The 18,799-nt window shown below is 37.0% G+C and overlaps 1 protein-coding gene across 1 annotated transcript in view; it reads left to right on the top strand.

The window, feature by feature from the left end:
• EPB41 (erythrocyte membrane protein band 4.1) overlaps positions 1–18,799 on the top strand; it is a 91,350-nt gene that overhangs the window by 3,362 nt on the left and 69,189 nt on the right. The window contains 6 exon segments of the mRNA XM_023761024.1: positions 853–1,065; positions 2,877–2,981; positions 6,784–6,826; positions 14,591–14,622; positions 14,624–14,673; positions 15,363–15,581. Coding sequence (XP_023616792.1) covers positions 853–1,065; positions 2,877–2,981; positions 6,784–6,826; positions 14,591–14,622; positions 14,624–14,673; positions 15,363–15,581 — 662 coding nt within the window.

Genomic DNA, 18,799 nt, shown 5'->3' with positions numbered 1-18,799 from the left:
GGAAGGCTCCTTTTAGACAGACCTCTTCCAACATGTAATGCAGGCGCCAAATAATTAAATTATTTTTCCTAAAAGTCAGCCATGTATTCTTTTAAATGAAAAGAATTTTGTCGTGCTTGAAAAAAGTCTGCCAAAATCTTATTCCACTTAGTTGTATCACTTTGGGATATAAATGTAAGTTATACGAAGATACATTCAAAGATGGATAGAGGTAAAAAAAAATAGCCTCATAACAGTTCAGGCACCAGGAGACCCATATTTCAATTTGTCTCTTGCTTCTTTAAACCTTCTTTGTATTTATCATGATTGATACCTGGTATCAGTTAATTGGTAGTTACAGTTAGCCTACTATATATGTTGCTTTGTGCTCTAAAATTGGTCCCAAGAACCCCTCTTAGCCATTCATAAAATTTTGAATACATGACAAATCACATCTCATTTTGCAATTCATTACGCTACCTTGTTAAAATTGAGGAGCATGGCACAGAGATGTTAAAATTTTGATAGGCTTTAAAATTATATAATGGCATAATCAGGAAGAATATATAATGCTGAAAGCAACAGAATGGTGTCCTCTAATTTACCTGAAACCTTCATTTATTGATTTGAAAAATGGGATTCTACCTTCTGTTATGTAGTTTTAAGAATAGGAGAGTCTGTAGTTCTTTTGGGAGATCGTAATATCTTTTATAGAAAAATAATTATTTAATATTAGCATCACTTATATTTGTTTCAACCGTTTTTCTTCTTCAGTTAGTACTGTTAGTGGTAGCCTTATTATAGGTAGAAGTATATACAGCATGTTTTGTTAAATGTCTTTATTATTGACTTGGTGATGTCATGCATATGTAGCCTGCTCAGGAAGAACGCACAGAAGATCCAGATTTTGAAACTAAGGAAGGAGGAGGAGTTGAAGAGTGCTCTAAAATAGAAGTGAAAGAAGAAAGCCCTGAATCAAAAGCAGAAAGAGAATTAAAAGCTTCCCAGAAATCAATCAGAAGACACAGAAACATGCATTGCAAGGTTTCTTTGTTGGATGACACAGTTTATGAATGTGTTGTAGAAGTAAGTACATTTTAAGTTTTGGTGGTTAGAATTCTTACAAATTATTTCATGTAGGATTGGGTAAGTGGTGTGATGGCCTGAGATAAGACCCAGTATAATGACAATTTCTATGGGCTTAAATGTTAATAGTGATTTTTCTGGAGGTAGAGGTGTAGAAGGATTGATTATGAGTGAGTCTCTTTTCCTCAGGTTTTTTTTCTGCATCTGTCAAATCTTGTGAATTGAGTATATGTTACTTTTATAATCAAAACAAATTTTTAAAAATATTTTTATTGATTTTTAGAGAGAGTGGAAGAGAGGGAGAGAGAGAGAGAAACATCCATGTGAGAGCAAAACATCGAAAGGCTGCCTCTTGCATGCTCCCCCAATTGGGGATCAAGCCTGCAGCCTTTTGGGCATGGCATAATGCCCAACCAACTGATCCACACCAGCCAGAGCCAAATTATATTTGTAAAAAAAATTTACTATGTGTTCACTTCTGCTCTCCTCTCTAAACCTTGATAAGCTTTAGTTTATTTAATGTATTTCTTTATCCCCATTATATAGGATATAAAAAATTTAAATCAAGTAATGCCAATTCTTAAAATTCTCGATTTTCTGAAAGAATAAAAAATTGAATCAAGATTGAATAAAAATGTGAGTTATTCAGTTACTCTTTTGCTCCTTCAAGACAAGTTAAAATCCTTAAAAATCTGTTAGCTATTTTTTAAACTAGAGCAGTAATTGTCAATTATATGCTTGATATAAAGCAATTGTTGTGAAGAATTCCCAAATCATCTATGTCATTTAGAGTGAAAACATAGATGAGAAAATGATGTAATATGAATGGGTTAAGTCTGAAAGTGAGTTAACATCTATATGAATTACTAATAGTCATTAAAAATAACTCAGCTGATTGAGAGAAGGACATGCCATGTATATGTTCCAAAAATTATTTCTAGGTTTTGACATTTAAAAAATATATTTATCAGAAGGCATTAATTAGCACATTTGATTCTTCCCCCCCACCCCCCAACTGTTCCAGTCAATAGGTAGGACAGGCGTAAATACAAAAGCAATGTTCAGAAAGAGTGATTAAATAGACTCAGATTATTTAGCTAGTATATGGAAGAGCCAGGATTTTTTTACTCTAAATCTTAGCTTCTAAGTTAGGGCATTTCCTCACTATAAACAGGAATATAAGTACCCACATTTGGCAGTTGTTTATTTTCTAGGTAAAGAGATATTAAGAAAATGATTCGTAGCACATCTGAAAGAGCAACTGCAATAGTTAGTATATGTAGGTATCTAGAATTTTACACTCCATGCATTTTTTCTGAAAGAGATTGAACGGACTTGAGACATAGTTTATTCTCTTGGGACATTTGGTCTGGGAATGATAGAGTATAATAATTTCCATAGCCACTAACTGTCAATGTCAGCAGTTGGTTCAGTTAATTCAGATGGTCATGATGACTGACAGCAGCCCATAGCAAGCTTCAGGAAATATTGCACCAAAAAATAAAGAATGTTATGTTTAGGAAGGAGGTGAAGAGCTGGTGGTAGATGGAGGAAAGCTGGAATTTTGCTTTGAATTGTAGCATTATTTCCAAGCCATTGTAAGTGTGTTGCATATATAAGTTGACAAATTATGAAGCAAGATTTTTATAACTCACATTGTTCTACTATACTGTGTGATCCACTTAAATGTTAGCTATTAGCTATTTTTTAAACTAGATAAAAGAGGAAATTGAAAAATGACATTTTATTTTATTTGGTGATGAATACAGGAATAAGAGGAAACCTCAACTAAAATATGTATATCTTTGCAGAAACATGCAAAAGGACAAGATTTACTTAAGCGAGTGTGTGAGCACCTCAATCTTTTGGAAGAAGACTACTTTGGTCTAGCCATTTGGGATAATGAAACCTCCAAGGTGAGGAAATTGCTGGTAATGTAAGAAGCTGTGTTGTTAATTAATGTATTTATGCCTGCCTCTACAAGACACGGTACACTTAGAGTTATTCTTATTTCTCTAGACTAGAATGAAAATTTTAAAGAAAAAATATCATTGCTGCTGTGTTCTTTCATCATTGACAGTATCTATTGTTTAGTTTTAAAAGACAGGCAAAGTACAGAACTTTGATATCCTGATTAGCAAATATATACCAATAACCTTATGTATTATGCGATTAGTATTTGATCTAGTATGTAGCAGGTTTATAATAAATTTTTGTTGAATGGATGGTTCTATCATAATTATCTGACTATAATTATAGGATAATTATGATATACAGGGATTGGCAAAAGTAGGTTTATAGTTGGGAGTATGCAAAACACAGAGTTTATCCTTGTATTATTATTTATTAATTATTGTATTATTTTCCATATGAACAACTGTAAACCTACTTTTGCCGCTGCATACTTATAATTTGAAAGTAACATTATAAAAGAGAATAAAGTCCCAATATTGCTAAACACTTATACAATGAATCTGACATTTTCTTCCAACCTAAAAGAAAACCAGTAAAGTTAATTGAAGGAAATAAAAAAAGTGTGAGAATATAGAGGAGGGAAGAAAGGTTAAAAGTCAAGGATTTTTTAAAAATATATTTTTTTATTGATTTCAGAGAGGAAGAGAGATAGAAACATCAATGATGAGAGAGAACCAATGATCGGCTGCCTCTTGCACGCCCCACACTGGGGATCGAGCCCACAACCAGGCATGAGCCCTTACCAGGAATCGAATCATGACCTCCTGGTTCATAGGTCGATGCTCAACCACTGAGACATGCTGGCCAGGCAGAAGTCAAGTATTTACTTCAGAAAACTTGAATTATTTCCTGGGCCAATTAACTAAAAATTGCAAATATTTAGCTCAAAATTTAATGATGAAGACTTTAGTTCAGTTTAACAAGTATTTGCAGGTGCTATACTAGATGATATGGATATAGCTGTAAATAGGTAGACATAGTCCTTGCCCTCTGGAGCTTACAGTGAAGTGTGATGAGTGTCATACAAATGGAAGTACAAGACGTCATGGGAGAATGTAGCCAGGGAAGTCCTCTCTGGACAGCTGATGCCTAAGCTGAGACTGCAGGATAAAATGGGCTAGTGAAGTGGAGAGAGAAAGGCCTGGAGTTGAAAGAGTAGCATTGGAGGATCTAGGAGCCATCCAGCCTGGCTTACTATAGGGAGTGAGGAATAGAGTAATAGATGAATGTGTGGATGAATTATTTTACCTTAGGAGTGGGAAAATCACCTTTCACAGGCAAATAGCAAACACCAGTATAATGAATATTACATTAAGAGTGTGAGGAATTTAGTTTTTAGTTATCTGAAAGGATGGATTGTGTTCTATTGATTCATGACTGGCTTTGAAGGGCAAATGCCAGTTATGATTGTGTCTTTATTGTCTGGTAAATGAGAAAGACTAAAATAAATTTTGTAAACATACTTGCAGAGTAGGAGGCCATTTGGGGGATCTTATCTTTTGCTAGGAAGATTTGGGTTGACATCACTAGTGGACTTGTTTATTTTTAAAATATGTTTTTATTGATTTCAGAGAGAGGAAGGGAGAGAGAAATAGAAACATCAGTGATGACAAAGAATCATTGATTGGCTGCCTCTTGCATGCTCCCTACTGGGGATGGAGCCCGCAACCTGGGCATGTGCCCTGACCAGGAATTGAACCATGACCTCCTGGTTCATGGGTTGAGGCTTAACCACTGAGCCACACCAGCCAGTCTAAATGTGGCTTTTTAAAACATGTAAGCAGTGAAACCTAGATTACTTGCATTATAGTGTCTATAAACAACTTAAATTTCTTTGGTCTTAATGAGAGACAAAGAAGAAACACCCAGGTTACCCCTTTCTGACAGCCTTAGACAACTGTGTGCCTAGTTTTATACTATAGATTAATTTTATATTGTACTATTTTTAACATATATTTCTTAATCGGCTGTTGTAATTGTGGAAGCAGGGGAGATAAAAGGAAACTAGTCCTCACTCTTGTGCTTATTGTCTGTTATAGTAACTATCCTATATAATAAAAGGGTAATAGGCAAATCGACCAAACGGCAGAATGACCGGTCGCTATGAAGTGCACTGACCACCGGGGGGCAGACGCTCAATGCAGGAGCTGCCCCCTGGTGGTCAGTGTGCTCCCGCAGGGGGAGCACTGCTCAGCCACAAGCCAGGCTGATGGCCGGTGATCTCAGCAGTGGTGGAGGGAGCCTCTCCGGCCTCTGCAGCAGCGCTAAGGATGTCCAACTGCGGGCCTAAGCTGTTAGTCGGACATCCCTTGAGGACTCCTAGACTGCTAAAGGGTGCAGGCCGGGCTGAGGGACCCCCCCCCCCCCCCCCGCTCCCCCAGTGCACGAATGTTGTGCACCAGGCCTCTAGTCTTTATATAACAGTTAAAGTGGTATGTGGTTAAATAGAAAATTGTGGTGTTCAAGCTCATTTCTTTGGTAGGGCAAATGGGATGGTCACCTGTGCTTTGCCCTTGTTGGTAGAGAGTGAAGAGGGAACACCTTACTTCTCTTGTCTAAATACCACTAAAATTCAGTTTTAAACTTTTTAGTGGAGGGAATGGGAAGGGATTGGGAAGAGGTGTGAGAGGAGCTCCTGGGATGCTGGTAATCTCTCTATAAAACCCTAAGTAACCGGAATGGCCAGAACGACCAGGATGACCTGTCGCTATGACTTGCACTGCGGGGTGGTGGGGCCGGCCGGTCAACCTCCCATGGCCTCTTCCCCTGGCTGGCCAACCACCCGCGGCCCCTCTCCCAGGCCGGCCCCACCCCCGATCGGCCCACCCCCACCCCTATCAGAGTTGGGCTGGCTGGCCAACCTCCCGCGGCCCCTCCCTCCGGCCAGCCTCAGCCCCGATCGGCCCTCTCTACCCCAATCAGGGCGGGGCCAGCCGGCCCCCACCCATGCACGAATTCATGCACTGGGACTCTAGTGTTGTTATATATTTGCTTTGGTAATTTATGTACTTTTCTATATGCATCTTATGTCAATAAAATCTTTGAAGCAATTCAAATTAGAACTTTCTGTCTTTAAACGTTTCCCAAGGAGCCTATGAAAGATGTTAAGGGGGAGGCTCTTTTCACATACAATTATTTTATATGGTTCACTACAGTGCTGGGCAGATTTTAAGTGGGATTGGAAAACAGTGAAGGGGAGGGATTAATGTGGACAAGAGTAGTCAGGGGAAATAAAATAGTCATTCAGTAAACATTAACTGAGTATGAACCATGTGCCAGATGCTGTGCTGACATAGAAAAGCTGGAAAAATAAGATCTAGGTGATGTCAATAATCCTGGTTATAGTCTCTACTAGTTGTTATAGTGTAATAAAAATAACAAGTGCTTATTTAGCATTTCTTGTTTACTAAGAGCTTTATATACATTAATTCATTTAATCTTCATAATAACTCTATGAGATAGGCACTACTACTACTATTTCATTCTGTAGATAAGGAAACTGAGGTATAGAGATGCCTAAAAAGGGACACTCAGCTAGGAAGTAGTGGAGCTAGGATTCCAGCCCAACTGTCTGGCTTTATATTTCTCTGCTTCATATTTCTATGCTGTGTGAAATTAATACAAGAATATTGGAAATGTAGGTTGACCTAGAGGCACTATTTGAAATGGTCAGTAATCCTGCTTCTGGTACTCTCTTGTTTATGTTTTGGAAATTTGTATGAATGCCTTTTCTTCTTTTTACAGACATGGCTGGATTCTGCCAAAGAAATAAAAAAGCAGGTTCGTGGTAAGTAAATATTGCCTTTTTGTATAATTCTTTCTTTTAGTAGGTCAGCGGACTTCCAACCATTTTCTGGCTGTGGGTCACTTTAGAATCCTGACTATAGTAGATGGCTTTGAAATTGAGATAAAGCCTGCCCCTGGAAGGAGGAGATTCCATAATAGAGAGGTACAGCAGTGGTGGACAATGTTAAGATGTAGGTCAGATCTTGATGATTTTGTTTTTCCTTTTTACAACTAGGCAAAGTTGGGGAAGAAAGGTTGAGAGAATCAGAAGGTGGAAAAGAACAGAGATGAAAAGAGAAAAAGGATAGGGGAGTCAGTTCTCAAAAGGGTAGTGATTGAAACTGTAGCAGCCCTCAATTAGAAGTATGCTGCCTGATCCTGTTCCTTTTAAAATGTTCTGGACTATTGCATTCTAACCGTCTCCATGTTTTCCTCTCTACAGTTCGTTTTGTCCCTTTTCAACATTCTTCTTCCAAATTGAAGTATAAGAATAGATAATAAGAATTCTTTGCCAATGATCCTTTTGACGTTGTGGCTTTCTCCTAGCTTCAAACCCTCTAGAACAGTGGTTCTCAACCTTCCTAATGCCATGACCCTTTAATACAGTTCCTCATGTTGTGGTGACCCCCAATTTCATTGTTACAAATTGAACATAATTAAAGCATAGTGATTAATCACAAAAACAATATGTAATTATATATGTGTTTTCCGATGGTCTTAGGCGACCCCTATGAAAGAGTCATTCGACCCCCAAAGGGGTCGCGACCCACAGGTTGAGAACTGCTGCTCTAGAACATATTACTGCTGCACACCCTGCTCCAACTAATATCTAGGAATAGATATTTCTGGGTCAGTAAAGTATAAATTAGTATTTTCTAGACCTAGGCCCAATGGGATGGCTAAAGGATAGAGACTTTCTCTCCCCAACACCCCATTTATGACTAGATGTCCTTTTAATTTAGTTTATTTTGAGGAAGCTTCTAGGAACTGAAAGATGTTATTCATCATGATTAGAAGTTTTAACTTTTAATCACCTGGAAACATTTTTTTATTTGTTTCTTAAAAGAAAACACTTTTATTATGGTGAAATGTTTTCCTTTAGACCCTATTTATATATACAGTGGGGCCTTGACTTACGAGTTTAATTCGTTCCCTGGTGGAGCTCGTAACTCAAATTACTCGTATGTCAAATCAAAAAGTGAACGAGTGAGACAGGTGATGCTGGGCTGATGTTGTGGCGTTCACTGTGACGTTCGCTGCGCCAACTAGCAGTGGGGTATCTGAAGCTGGCTCGTAACCCGAATTTTAGCTCGCAACTCAAAGCAAAAAATTGGCCGAGAGACGGCTCATATCTCGAAAAACTCGTTAGTCGGGATACTCGTAAGTCAAGACCCCACTGTATATATATATTTTTATTGATTTCAGAGAGGAAGGAAGAGGGAGAGAGAGATAGAAACATCAATGATGAGAGAGAACCATTGATTGGCTGCCTCCTGCACACCCCCCACTAGGGATCGAGCCCACAATCCGGGCATGTGCCCTTGACCGGAATCGAACCTGGGACCCTTTAGTCCACAGGCCGATGCTCTAGCCACTGAGCCAAACTGGCTAGGGCTATAATTATATTTCTTAAGACAGAGAAATAAAATACTCCTTTGAACTAGCAACTCTCCATATTTGCTCCCAGCCTATAAAATCTTGTTTTAAAATGCAAGTCAAAAAAATACTCAGCATATTTGAAACATGACCAGAAAAACTTAACTCCTTGCCCTTTTCAATGAAAATACTTTTAATATTCAATTTTACTTAGGAACAAGTGATTATACAAGAAGACTCTTTAGGAAGAAATGTTAGAACAGTTTATAATAAGTAGAGAAGAGTAGCTGGTAGATTATCTTTCTGGCTATAAAAAAATCTTTTTAAAAAAAAATATATTTTATTGATGTTTTACAGAGAGGAAGGGAGAGGGATAGAGAGTTAGAAACATCGATGAGAGAGAAACATCCACCAGCTGCCTCCTGCACACTCCCTACTGGGTATGTGCCCGCAACCAAGATACATGCCCTTGACCGGAATCGAACCTGGGACCCTTGAGTCCACAGGCCGGCGCTCTATCCACTGAGCCAAACCAGTCAGGGCTATAAAAAAATCTTTTGCTAAGAAAAAAACTCTAAGTGTTTGTCATTTTTTTAAATTAAAAAATAATTTAAAAAATCCTTACTTCAACATAGGAAAGACTGTGTTCCTAAAACAAACTTTAATAGGGAATCAAAATGTAAGCATTTCATTTAGCCAAAGAGAAAGAAGATTGATATTTATTTATTGCAGAAGTTTTTAAAAATACATATATATTTTTATTGATTTCAGGGAGGAAGGGAGAAGGAGAGAGAGATAGAAACATCAATGATGAGAGAGAATCATTGATCAGCTGCCTGCTGCATGCCCCACACTGGGAATTGAGCCCAAACCCAGGCATATGCCCTTGACCGGAATTAACCTAGGACTCTTCAGTCCATAGGCCAAAGCTCTATCTACTGTGCCAAACCAGCTAGGGCTGCAAAAGTTTTTTAAAATTATTTTTCACCATGCAAGTAATATATACTCATTGTGAAAAATTTCAACATTATGAAAGTAAATCATGGAAAAAGTAAAAGGCCCCTAATCCTGTCCTCCAGATTTAAGCACTATTAAATTAGTATAGTCTACAAGATTTTTTTTTTAGGCATATGTAGATTTCACCTTTCACAAATACAATTATGCTATACATTGCTATGTATTATGTATTACATAATATGTGTATTATACTATATATTGTTTTTAAAATTAATTTTTAAAATAGGCAATAGAAAATATATGGTATAAAATTAAAAGATGTAAATGAAATAGCACAGGGTAAATCTCCCTTCTACCTCTGTCCTTTAACCGATTCCTTGTGTTTTTTTTCAGAGATGTTTTGAGTGTATATAGACACATGTGCTCACAAATGTGTATTCTAATATAAATATGTATTTACATATGTGTCTTAATATAAATATGTATTTAACATGTATGTTTTGATATAAGCATTTAATATTTATATGTATTTAATATAAATATGCAACCAGCCCTAGTCAGTTTTCTCAGTAGTTAGAGCATTGGCCCAGGGACTGAAGCGTTGCGGATTCAATTCTGGTCAAAGGCATATACCTTGGTTGTAGGCTTGATTCCGACCCCGGTGTGGCATGTGTGGAAGGCAATGTGTCTCTCTCAAATCGATGTTTCTCTCTCTCTGTCTCTCCCCTTCTCTTCCACTTTCTCTGAAAATCAATGAAAAAAAATATCCTTGGTGAGGATTAACAGAAAAATTTTTAAAAAATGCAGTCTTTTATGTAACACAATACAGAGTATTTTTCACATCAACATATATACATTTATTTCATCCATTAAAAATTTTTAAATGATTATATAGTTGTGACATATTACATATAACCAGTACTATTGATGGAAATTTTGGGTTAATCTCAATACTTTGCTATTACAAACAAGGTTGCAGTGAGCATATATTTTATTTATATAGTATATATCTGTGTACTTATAAATGTCTGTAGATAAAATCTTAGAAGTAGAATAAAAATATGAATATTTTAAATTGTAATAGGTAGTCATCAATAACGTTTTTTTCATATTTCAAAAATATAGAAAACTATGGAGTCTATTATAACAAATACCCATGTACTCATCACCCAGAATTAATGTGTTAACATTTTTTAATATGCCTTCTACATTCTTCTTTTAAAAATGTTTTTATTGATTTTTAGAGAGAGAGCTATAGAGAAAAACATCAATGAGAGAGGAACCTCATTGATTGGCTGCTTTCCACGCCCCACACTGGGAACTGAGCCCACAACCTAGGCATGTGCCCTGACTGGGAATTGAACCTGTGACCTCTTGGTTCCTGGGTTGAGACTCAACTACTGAGCCACACTGGCAGGCCATGTGTTAATATTTTTAATTTAAACTAGAACCATACAAGGTTTATCTCTTGTTTTCCTCCTAGTCCCATTCCCATCTCCCAATGCATAGAAATCTATTATCATGAATTCGGGGTGATTCCTTTCAGTCCATGTTTCTATATTTTCCCTTCATGTATACCCATATACAGAGTGTGTGTGTGTGTGTGTGTGTGTGTGTGTGTATATATATATATACACACATATATATATATATACATATACATATATATATATATATATATATATATATATATATATATATATATATAACTTTGTCTCATTTTTTGAAATTTCCCTCTAACCCAACCTTACCTTCTTCTGAGATTTATCAGTCTCTTTCTCTCTCCTTGCAGCTTGATTTTTAGCTTTCTTTAATTCCATTGGTTCTGAATAAGAAAGATCTCCCCTACTGAGTTAGGCTAGCACCTCCACACCTTTCTTTCTGGTATAGCATAGAGCAAAGGCAAGAAATCCCATCTATATAGTAAAACACTGATATATAATGTACACAAGTTATGTTTTTAAAAAAATCTATAGCCCAAGTATGCCCCTTCTAAATATATCCTTCTCTCCTTCCCCTACAGAAGTCACCACTGTTCTGAATTTTGTGTTAATGAGTCCATTATATATTTTAATGGTTTTTATTACTATGAATGTATGCTTAAAAATGTTTTACCTTGCCCTAGCAGGTGTTGCTCAGTGGTTAGGTTTGATTCCAGGTCAAGGGCACATATCTGGGTCGCATGTTTGATTTAGATTGAGTGGCAACCAATTGAAGTATCTCTCTCCCTCCCTCCTTCTCTTCCTTCCCCTCTCTCTAAAAATCAATGGAAAAGCCTGGCTAATGTGGCTCAGTGATTGAGTGTTGACCTTTGAACCAGAAGATCATATTCCATTCCAGCTCAGGGCATATGCCTGGGTTGCAGGCTCAATCCCCAGTGGGGGGCGTGCAGGAGGCAGCCAGTCAATGATTCTCTCTCATCATTGATGTTTCTATCTCTCCCTTCTCCCTTCCTCTCTGAAATCAATAAAGACATATTTAAAAAAAAAAAATAAAAGACCTGTATTCAGAAAACTAAAAACAACAAACAAGTTATGTTTATATTATATTGTAGTGTATTAAGTGTGCAAAAGCATTATGGCTAAGAAAACAATGTACATACCTTAATTTAAAAATACTTTATTGCTCTAAGGAGGTAAAAGACCTGTACTCAGCCCTAGCTGGTTTGGCTCAGTGGATAGAGTGTCAGCCTGCGGACTGAAGGATTCCGGGTTCAATTCCAGTCAAGGGCACATGCCCAGGTTGCGGACTTGATCCCCAGTAGGGAACATGCAAGAGGCAGCCAATCAATGATTCTCTCTCATCATTGATGTTTCTATCTCTCCCTTCTCCCTTCCTCTCTGAAATCAATAAAGACATATTTAAAAAAAATAAATAAAAGACCTGTATTCAGAAAACTACAGGACATTGAAAAAAAGAGATAGAGGAAGACATAAACAAATGGAAGAATATACCGTGTTCATGGATTGGTAGAATCAACATCATTAAAATGTCCATACTACCCAAAGCAATCAATAGATTCAATGCAATCCCCATTAAAATACCAATGGCATACTTCACAGACCTAGAACTAACTCTTCAAAAATTCATATAGAATAAAAAAAAGATCCTGAATAGCTGCAGCAATCCTGAGAAAGAAGAACAAAGTTGGAACGATCATAATACCAGATGCCAAGCTATATTACAAAGCCACTGTTCTCAAAACTGCCTGGTACTGGCACAAGAACAGACATATAGACCAATGGAACAGAACAGAGAACCCAGAAATCGACGCAAGCCATTATGTTCAATTAATATTTGACAAAGGAGACAAGAGCATACAATGGCGTCAAGACAGTCTCTTCAATAAATGGTGTTGGGAAAATTGGACAGTAACATGCAAAAAAATGAAACTAGACTACCAACTTACACCACACACAAAAATAAACTCAAAATGGATAAAGGACTTAAATATAAGATGAGAAACCATAAAAATCTTAGAAGAATCCACAGGCAGCAAAATATCAGACATATGTCATAGCAGTATCTTTACTGATATAGCTCCTAGGGCAATAGAAACTAAGGATAAAATAAACAAATGGGACTACATCAAAATAAAAAGTTTCTGCATAGCAAAAGAAACTGTCAACAAAACAACAAGAAAGCCACTGCATGGGAAAACATATTTGCCAATGTTATAGCTGATAAGGGTCTAATCTCCAAAATTTATAGGGAACTCATACATCTTAACAAAAGGAAGATAAACAGTCCAATCAAAAAATGGGCAAAGGACCCAAGTAGACACTCTTTGAAAGAGGACATAAGGAAGGCCAGGAGCCATATGAAAACGTGCTCTAAGTCACTAATCATCTGAGAGATGCAAATCAAAATGACAATGAGGTATCATCTCACACCTGTCAGAATGGCTATCATCAACAAATCAACAAACAACAAGTGCTGGCAAGGATGTAGAGAAAAAGGAACCCTTGTGCACTTTTGGTGAGAATGCAGACTAGTGCAGCCACTGTGGAAAACAGTATGGAGTTTCCTCAAAAAATTAAAAATGAAACTCCCATTTGACCCAGTAATCCCACTTGCAGGAATATAACCAAGAAATCAGAAACACCAATCAGAAAGGATATATATACCCCTATGTTCATAGCAACACAATTTACAATGGCTAAGATTTGGAAACAGCCTAAGTGCCCATCAGCATATGAGTAGATTAGAAAACTGTGGTACATCTACACAATGGAATACTATGCTGCTGTAAATAAGAAAGAACTCTTACCATTCGCAACAGCATGGATGGACATGGAGAGCATTTTGCTAAGTGAAATAAGCCAGTCAGAGAAAGATAAATATCACATGATCTCACTCATTTGTGGAATATAATGAACAATATAAACTGATGAACAAAAATAGATCCAGAGACAGAAGCATCAAACAGATCATCAAACCTCAGAGGGAAGGCAGGGGAGGGTTGCAGGGTGTTAAGAGATCAACCAAAGGACTTGTACGCATGCATATAAGCATAACCAATGGACACAAACACTAGGGGGTTGAGGGCATGTGCTGGGGGGTGGGAGTGGCTGGGGAGAAGTCAGTGGGGGAAAAAGGAGACATGTAACACTTTAAACAATAAATAATTTTAAAAAATACTTTATTGCTAAAAAATGCAAACCATCATCTAAATCTTTTGGAAAAATGGTACCAATAGACTTGCTTGATGCGGGGTTGCCACAAACCTTTAATTTGTCAAACCAAAAACAAACAAAAACACATTATCTACAAAGTACGATAAAGCAAAGTTCAGTAAAATGAGGTATGCCTATATTGCGAGATGTCACAAATAAATAATGCTGTTGCCAAAAGAGAACATTCATGTATCATTCATATGACCTCTGAGCACCCACAGTAGTATACTAGTATAGATCATATTTTGAAAACTATTGCTATAAACATGTCTACCTATAAGATGGTTTCCTTCTTATTTTGCCTATATAGTTTTAGTCTTTTGTAAACAAAACTGTATTAAGTTGAGTAAGAGAAAAATGAGACCCTCTAACTTTACCTCTTAAGTGGTATCTAAACAAATTTTATAAAAATAAAAATATTTCATTCACAAAGCATGAAAATATTAAAACCTCAGGAAAAATAGGAAAAATAGAATATTTTTAGGTATTAGAAACTTAGGCATAAGCATAAAATTCTTTTGCGTTTATTTTTACAGGTATCCCTTGGAATTTCACATTTAATGTAAAGTGTAAAGTTTTATCCACCTGACCCAGCACAGTTAACAGAAGATATAACAAGGTAAACAATTTATTAATAGTCAAATATGTAATAAGTAATTCTCATGATCATAAACTCTGGGAATTTCTCTTCAGAATTGAAGGAAAATGATGAGCTATTAAACATAAGATAAAAAGTTTCTGATCATATTCTAGTGAAAATGTATCAATAATGTCATCTTTGAATCTGAAGGGCAATATCTATGCATTTGGCAAAGCAGTGTGAAAAAGGCCCAATTTCAGAGCCAAACAGCCTTTATTACTACCTAACATTGAGCAAGCTTACCTTTTGAGGCTGACTCCTTATCTTGTAATCTAGCAATAGTTCCCCCCTCACAAATTATTTTTGTGAAAGTTAGATGAGTTGATATATGTATGGTTCTTACTGCACTCAACAAAACATTAGTTTCTTTACCTCCTTCAGACTTTCCCTCTTTTCTTTCTAAACTTCTTTCCAGCAATGACTCCAACATAGTCACAGTTTAAAAAAAAAAGGGAAATTTTCAAACACACAGAAAAGAACAAATAATAGTGCAAGAAGCAACCATAAACCCACTACCTAGATTGAAAAATTATTAATATCTCATATTTACTTAATCACTTTTTCCCCTCTCTTCCCTTTTTCCCTCTCTCTTCCTTTTTCTTCCTTTTCTCTCTCTATATTTTGTTGTTGTTGCTGACATGGTAACATCTTTTCTCTTTTGGCTATAGATATTATTTATGTCTTCAACTTCGACAAGACATAGTTGCAGGACGTCTGCCCTGTTCCTTTGCAACTTTAGCTTTATTAGGTTCTTATACCATCCAGTCTGAGCTGGGCGATTATGACCCTGAACTCCATGGTGCGGATTATGTTAGTGATTTTAAACTGGCCCCAAATCAGACCAAGGAACTTGAAGAGAAAGTCATGGAACTGCATAAGTCATACAGGTAAATATGTCTCCAGAGTTTGTTCTGTGTTTGTTTTGGCAATAAGTTTAAACCCTTTACCTGGTCTTAATTCACTGTTTGCTTTAGTGGGAACTGGTGCCACAGAATGAGTCAGCATAAGCTCAATTCCCTCCCAGTTCATTAAGTCATTTAAGTCCTCTGATCTCAGTTTTCTCATTAGAGTAATGGGTGTTGCATTGTAGGAGAAAACAAAATGAGCTAATATATGTAAAGTACTAAGCACAGTGTCTCTGGCACATAGTAGGTGCTCAATAAATGGTAGCTATTTTAATATTACTAGAGACCCAGTGCACGAAATCGTGCACTTGGTGGGGTTCCTCAGCCCAGCCTGTGCCCTCTTGCAGTCTGGGAGACCTCGGGGGATGTCCAACTGATGGCTTAGGCCCGCTCCCCTTAGCACTGCCATGGAGGCGGGAGAGGCTCCTGCCACTGCCACTGAGCTCGCCAGCTGTGAGCCCTGCTCAGGGCTTCTGGCTGAGCAGCGTTCCCCCTGTGGGAGCACACTGACCACCAGGGGGCGGCTCCTGCGTTGAGCGTCTGCCCATGGTGGTCAGTGCGCGTCATAGGACCCGTAGTACCGCCGTTTGGTCGATTTGCCTTTTATTATATAGGATTGCCATACCTTATTTTTTCAAATTTTAAACTTATACTATATTAAGTATCTTGAGATTCTAGTGCAGGGTTTCTTAACTTGGGGTCTATATACATGGATAGACTTCAGAGGGCCCATGAAACCCCAGGAGGTATTTTTTAAAGTCTTTATTAAAGTTACTGCTTTTTCTCATGGAAATAATTGGTAATGTTGGGAGATAGCAAAATACTTTTATCAAAAGCAGGATTTATGGTCATACTGAGCTGGATTACATTTTTGGCTCTGCTTGGTCATGGCCTTGGGACTTTGGGTCATTCATTTAAATCTCTCTGAGCCTCAGGTTTTTTATGTCTGGTGGAGATTATTTACCTCACAGGAAATAGGATGGTTGATAGGATTAGGAAAGATAATGTGTGGAAAAACTTAATACAATGTCTTACATAGTAAAAATTCAATAAATGTTAGCTACTATTAAAGTGCCAATATAATTTGTGTTTCTTCCTACCATACTTCCCATATTTGACTTGCTATAACTAAATTTTGCAAGCTGCTTTAGCCTACTAAGTGAATGTCTGATCTTGGCCTTGAGTTAGTACCCTGAGTTATGGTTGGCATGAGTAGGTTACAATGTTCCAGAAGGTCACACTGCTGAGAAATCCAGAATAGTCTTATAGGCTTTACGTGGTACTAACAAGTATTCTGTCTAGACATTGAACAATCTTGTTTTCCTTGGAGTGGTTCCAATAGGATTGCATCCATTGAGATGCTTTGAGTAAGGGACCTTTGACTCAAGTTGCCCCAATTCTGGCTGCCTTATTGCCCCTGTAGTGTACATCAGTCATGAGAACCATAAGGATTTTAAGTCTACAACCTATATAGCAATAGCCTTGTAAGAATACCCCTATTCTCATGAGGTCACCTATTTCCAAAGAAACACTAATATCTAGGACCCCCTAAATATACCATTTTCTACTTATTAATGATTATAACTTAAGGACCATGCATTGTCCTTAAATACATTTTTAATACTTTTATTTATATTCTGATTATGATTCTAGAAAATTTTATATTTATAAAATATATATATTCACACACATATATCCATGCAAAAGCAAATAATAGAAACAACCAGTTAAAGTAATTTGGTTTGTTAGAATGTCAGGATTTAGGGGAATGCTCTTTTTAGTTTAAAAATAATTTTTATTATTGATAGTAAAATCTTGGGCAGTCAGTAAAATAGTAAAAGAAAATATTTTACTGTTGCTGTGTAGCCAAACAGCAGATGGTGTCAGATTATGATTGATGCCTTAAATCTATCTCTGATGATTTTTTAATGGCTATTTGATCATAATAGAATCTCAGGTTACCCAATGCTTGATTCTCCTTTGTAGCATTGTTATACAATCATCATCATAATTATAAGCAGCTAATTATTGTGTATTATTATGTGCTAGATATTATGCTAAGCACTTTACATACAATATCACATTTAATCTTTATAACCACCTTTTGAGTTAGGGCAGCCTTGTGGTCTTCAAGACTTTTTTAAGGTTAAAATTATTTTTATAACAATACTAAGATGATATTTGCCTTTTCACTGTGTTGAAATGGATGGAGCACAAATAAAGGCAATGACATCAAACTGTACTAGTTGTTATTATATTCTTTACAGACAGGCACTTTAATTTTACTTTTTAACTTGAAGTTAGAAATAAGACTAAAAGGGCCAGTTCACTTAGAAATTTTCTTGATGAGAAAGTAAAAAGTATTAATTTTATTAAATCTTAAATACATTTCTATGTAATATTCTTTGTGGTTAAATAGGACCTACACACAAAGCAGTTCTGCTATATACTGAGGTACAACAGTTGTCTTGAGGAAAGCATCTGCGTAATTGTTTTGAGTTGTGAGCTGAATTAGCCTCTTTTTTAAAATCTTCACCTGAGGATATTTTTTCCATTGATCTTTAGAGAGAGAGTGCAAAAGAGGGGAGAGGGAGGAGGGAGGAAGGAAGAGAGGGAGGGAGGGGGGAGAGAAAGAGAGAGAGAGGGGATGATCGATCAATGCAAGAGACACATTGACTGGTTGCCTCCTGCATGCGCCCCAACTGGGCTGGGATCAAATATGCAACCGAGGTATGTGTCCTTGACCGGGAATCAAATCCACAACCCTTTCGCCCAAGGGCTGACATGCTAACCACTGACCAAACCGGACCGGGCTGGTCACCTTTTTTATGAACACTATTTTTACTTGAAAAAATGACTATGGCCCTGACTGGTTTGCCAGTGGTTAGAGCATTGGCCTGCAGACTGAAGGGTCCCAGGTTCAATTCCAGTCAAGGGCACATGCCCAGGTTGTGGGCTTTATCCCCAGTAGGGGGCGTGCAGGAGGCAGCCAATCAGTGATTCTCTCTCATCATTGATGTTTCTATCTCTCCCTCTCCCTTCTTCTCTGAAATCAATAAAAACATATTTTTAAAAATGACTATGATTATTCAGACTTGGTTATTTTGAAGACATTTTCTTAAAAGCGAAGAGAGCCAGTACATTTAGGATTTAGTAAGCAACTGACAGTATTTGTTGCTGATAAAATGATAAAATTCAAG

The sequence above is a fragment of the Myotis lucifugus genome, unplaced genomic scaffold, assembly GCF_000147115.1.
Source record: "Myotis lucifugus unplaced genomic scaffold, Myoluc2.0 scaffold_197, whole genome shotgun sequence".
NCBI lineage: Eukaryota > Metazoa > Chordata > Mammalia > Chiroptera > Vespertilionidae > Myotis > Myotis lucifugus.
Note: the sequence above shows the minus strand (reverse complement) of the source record. Positions and strands in the feature narration are given on the sequence as shown.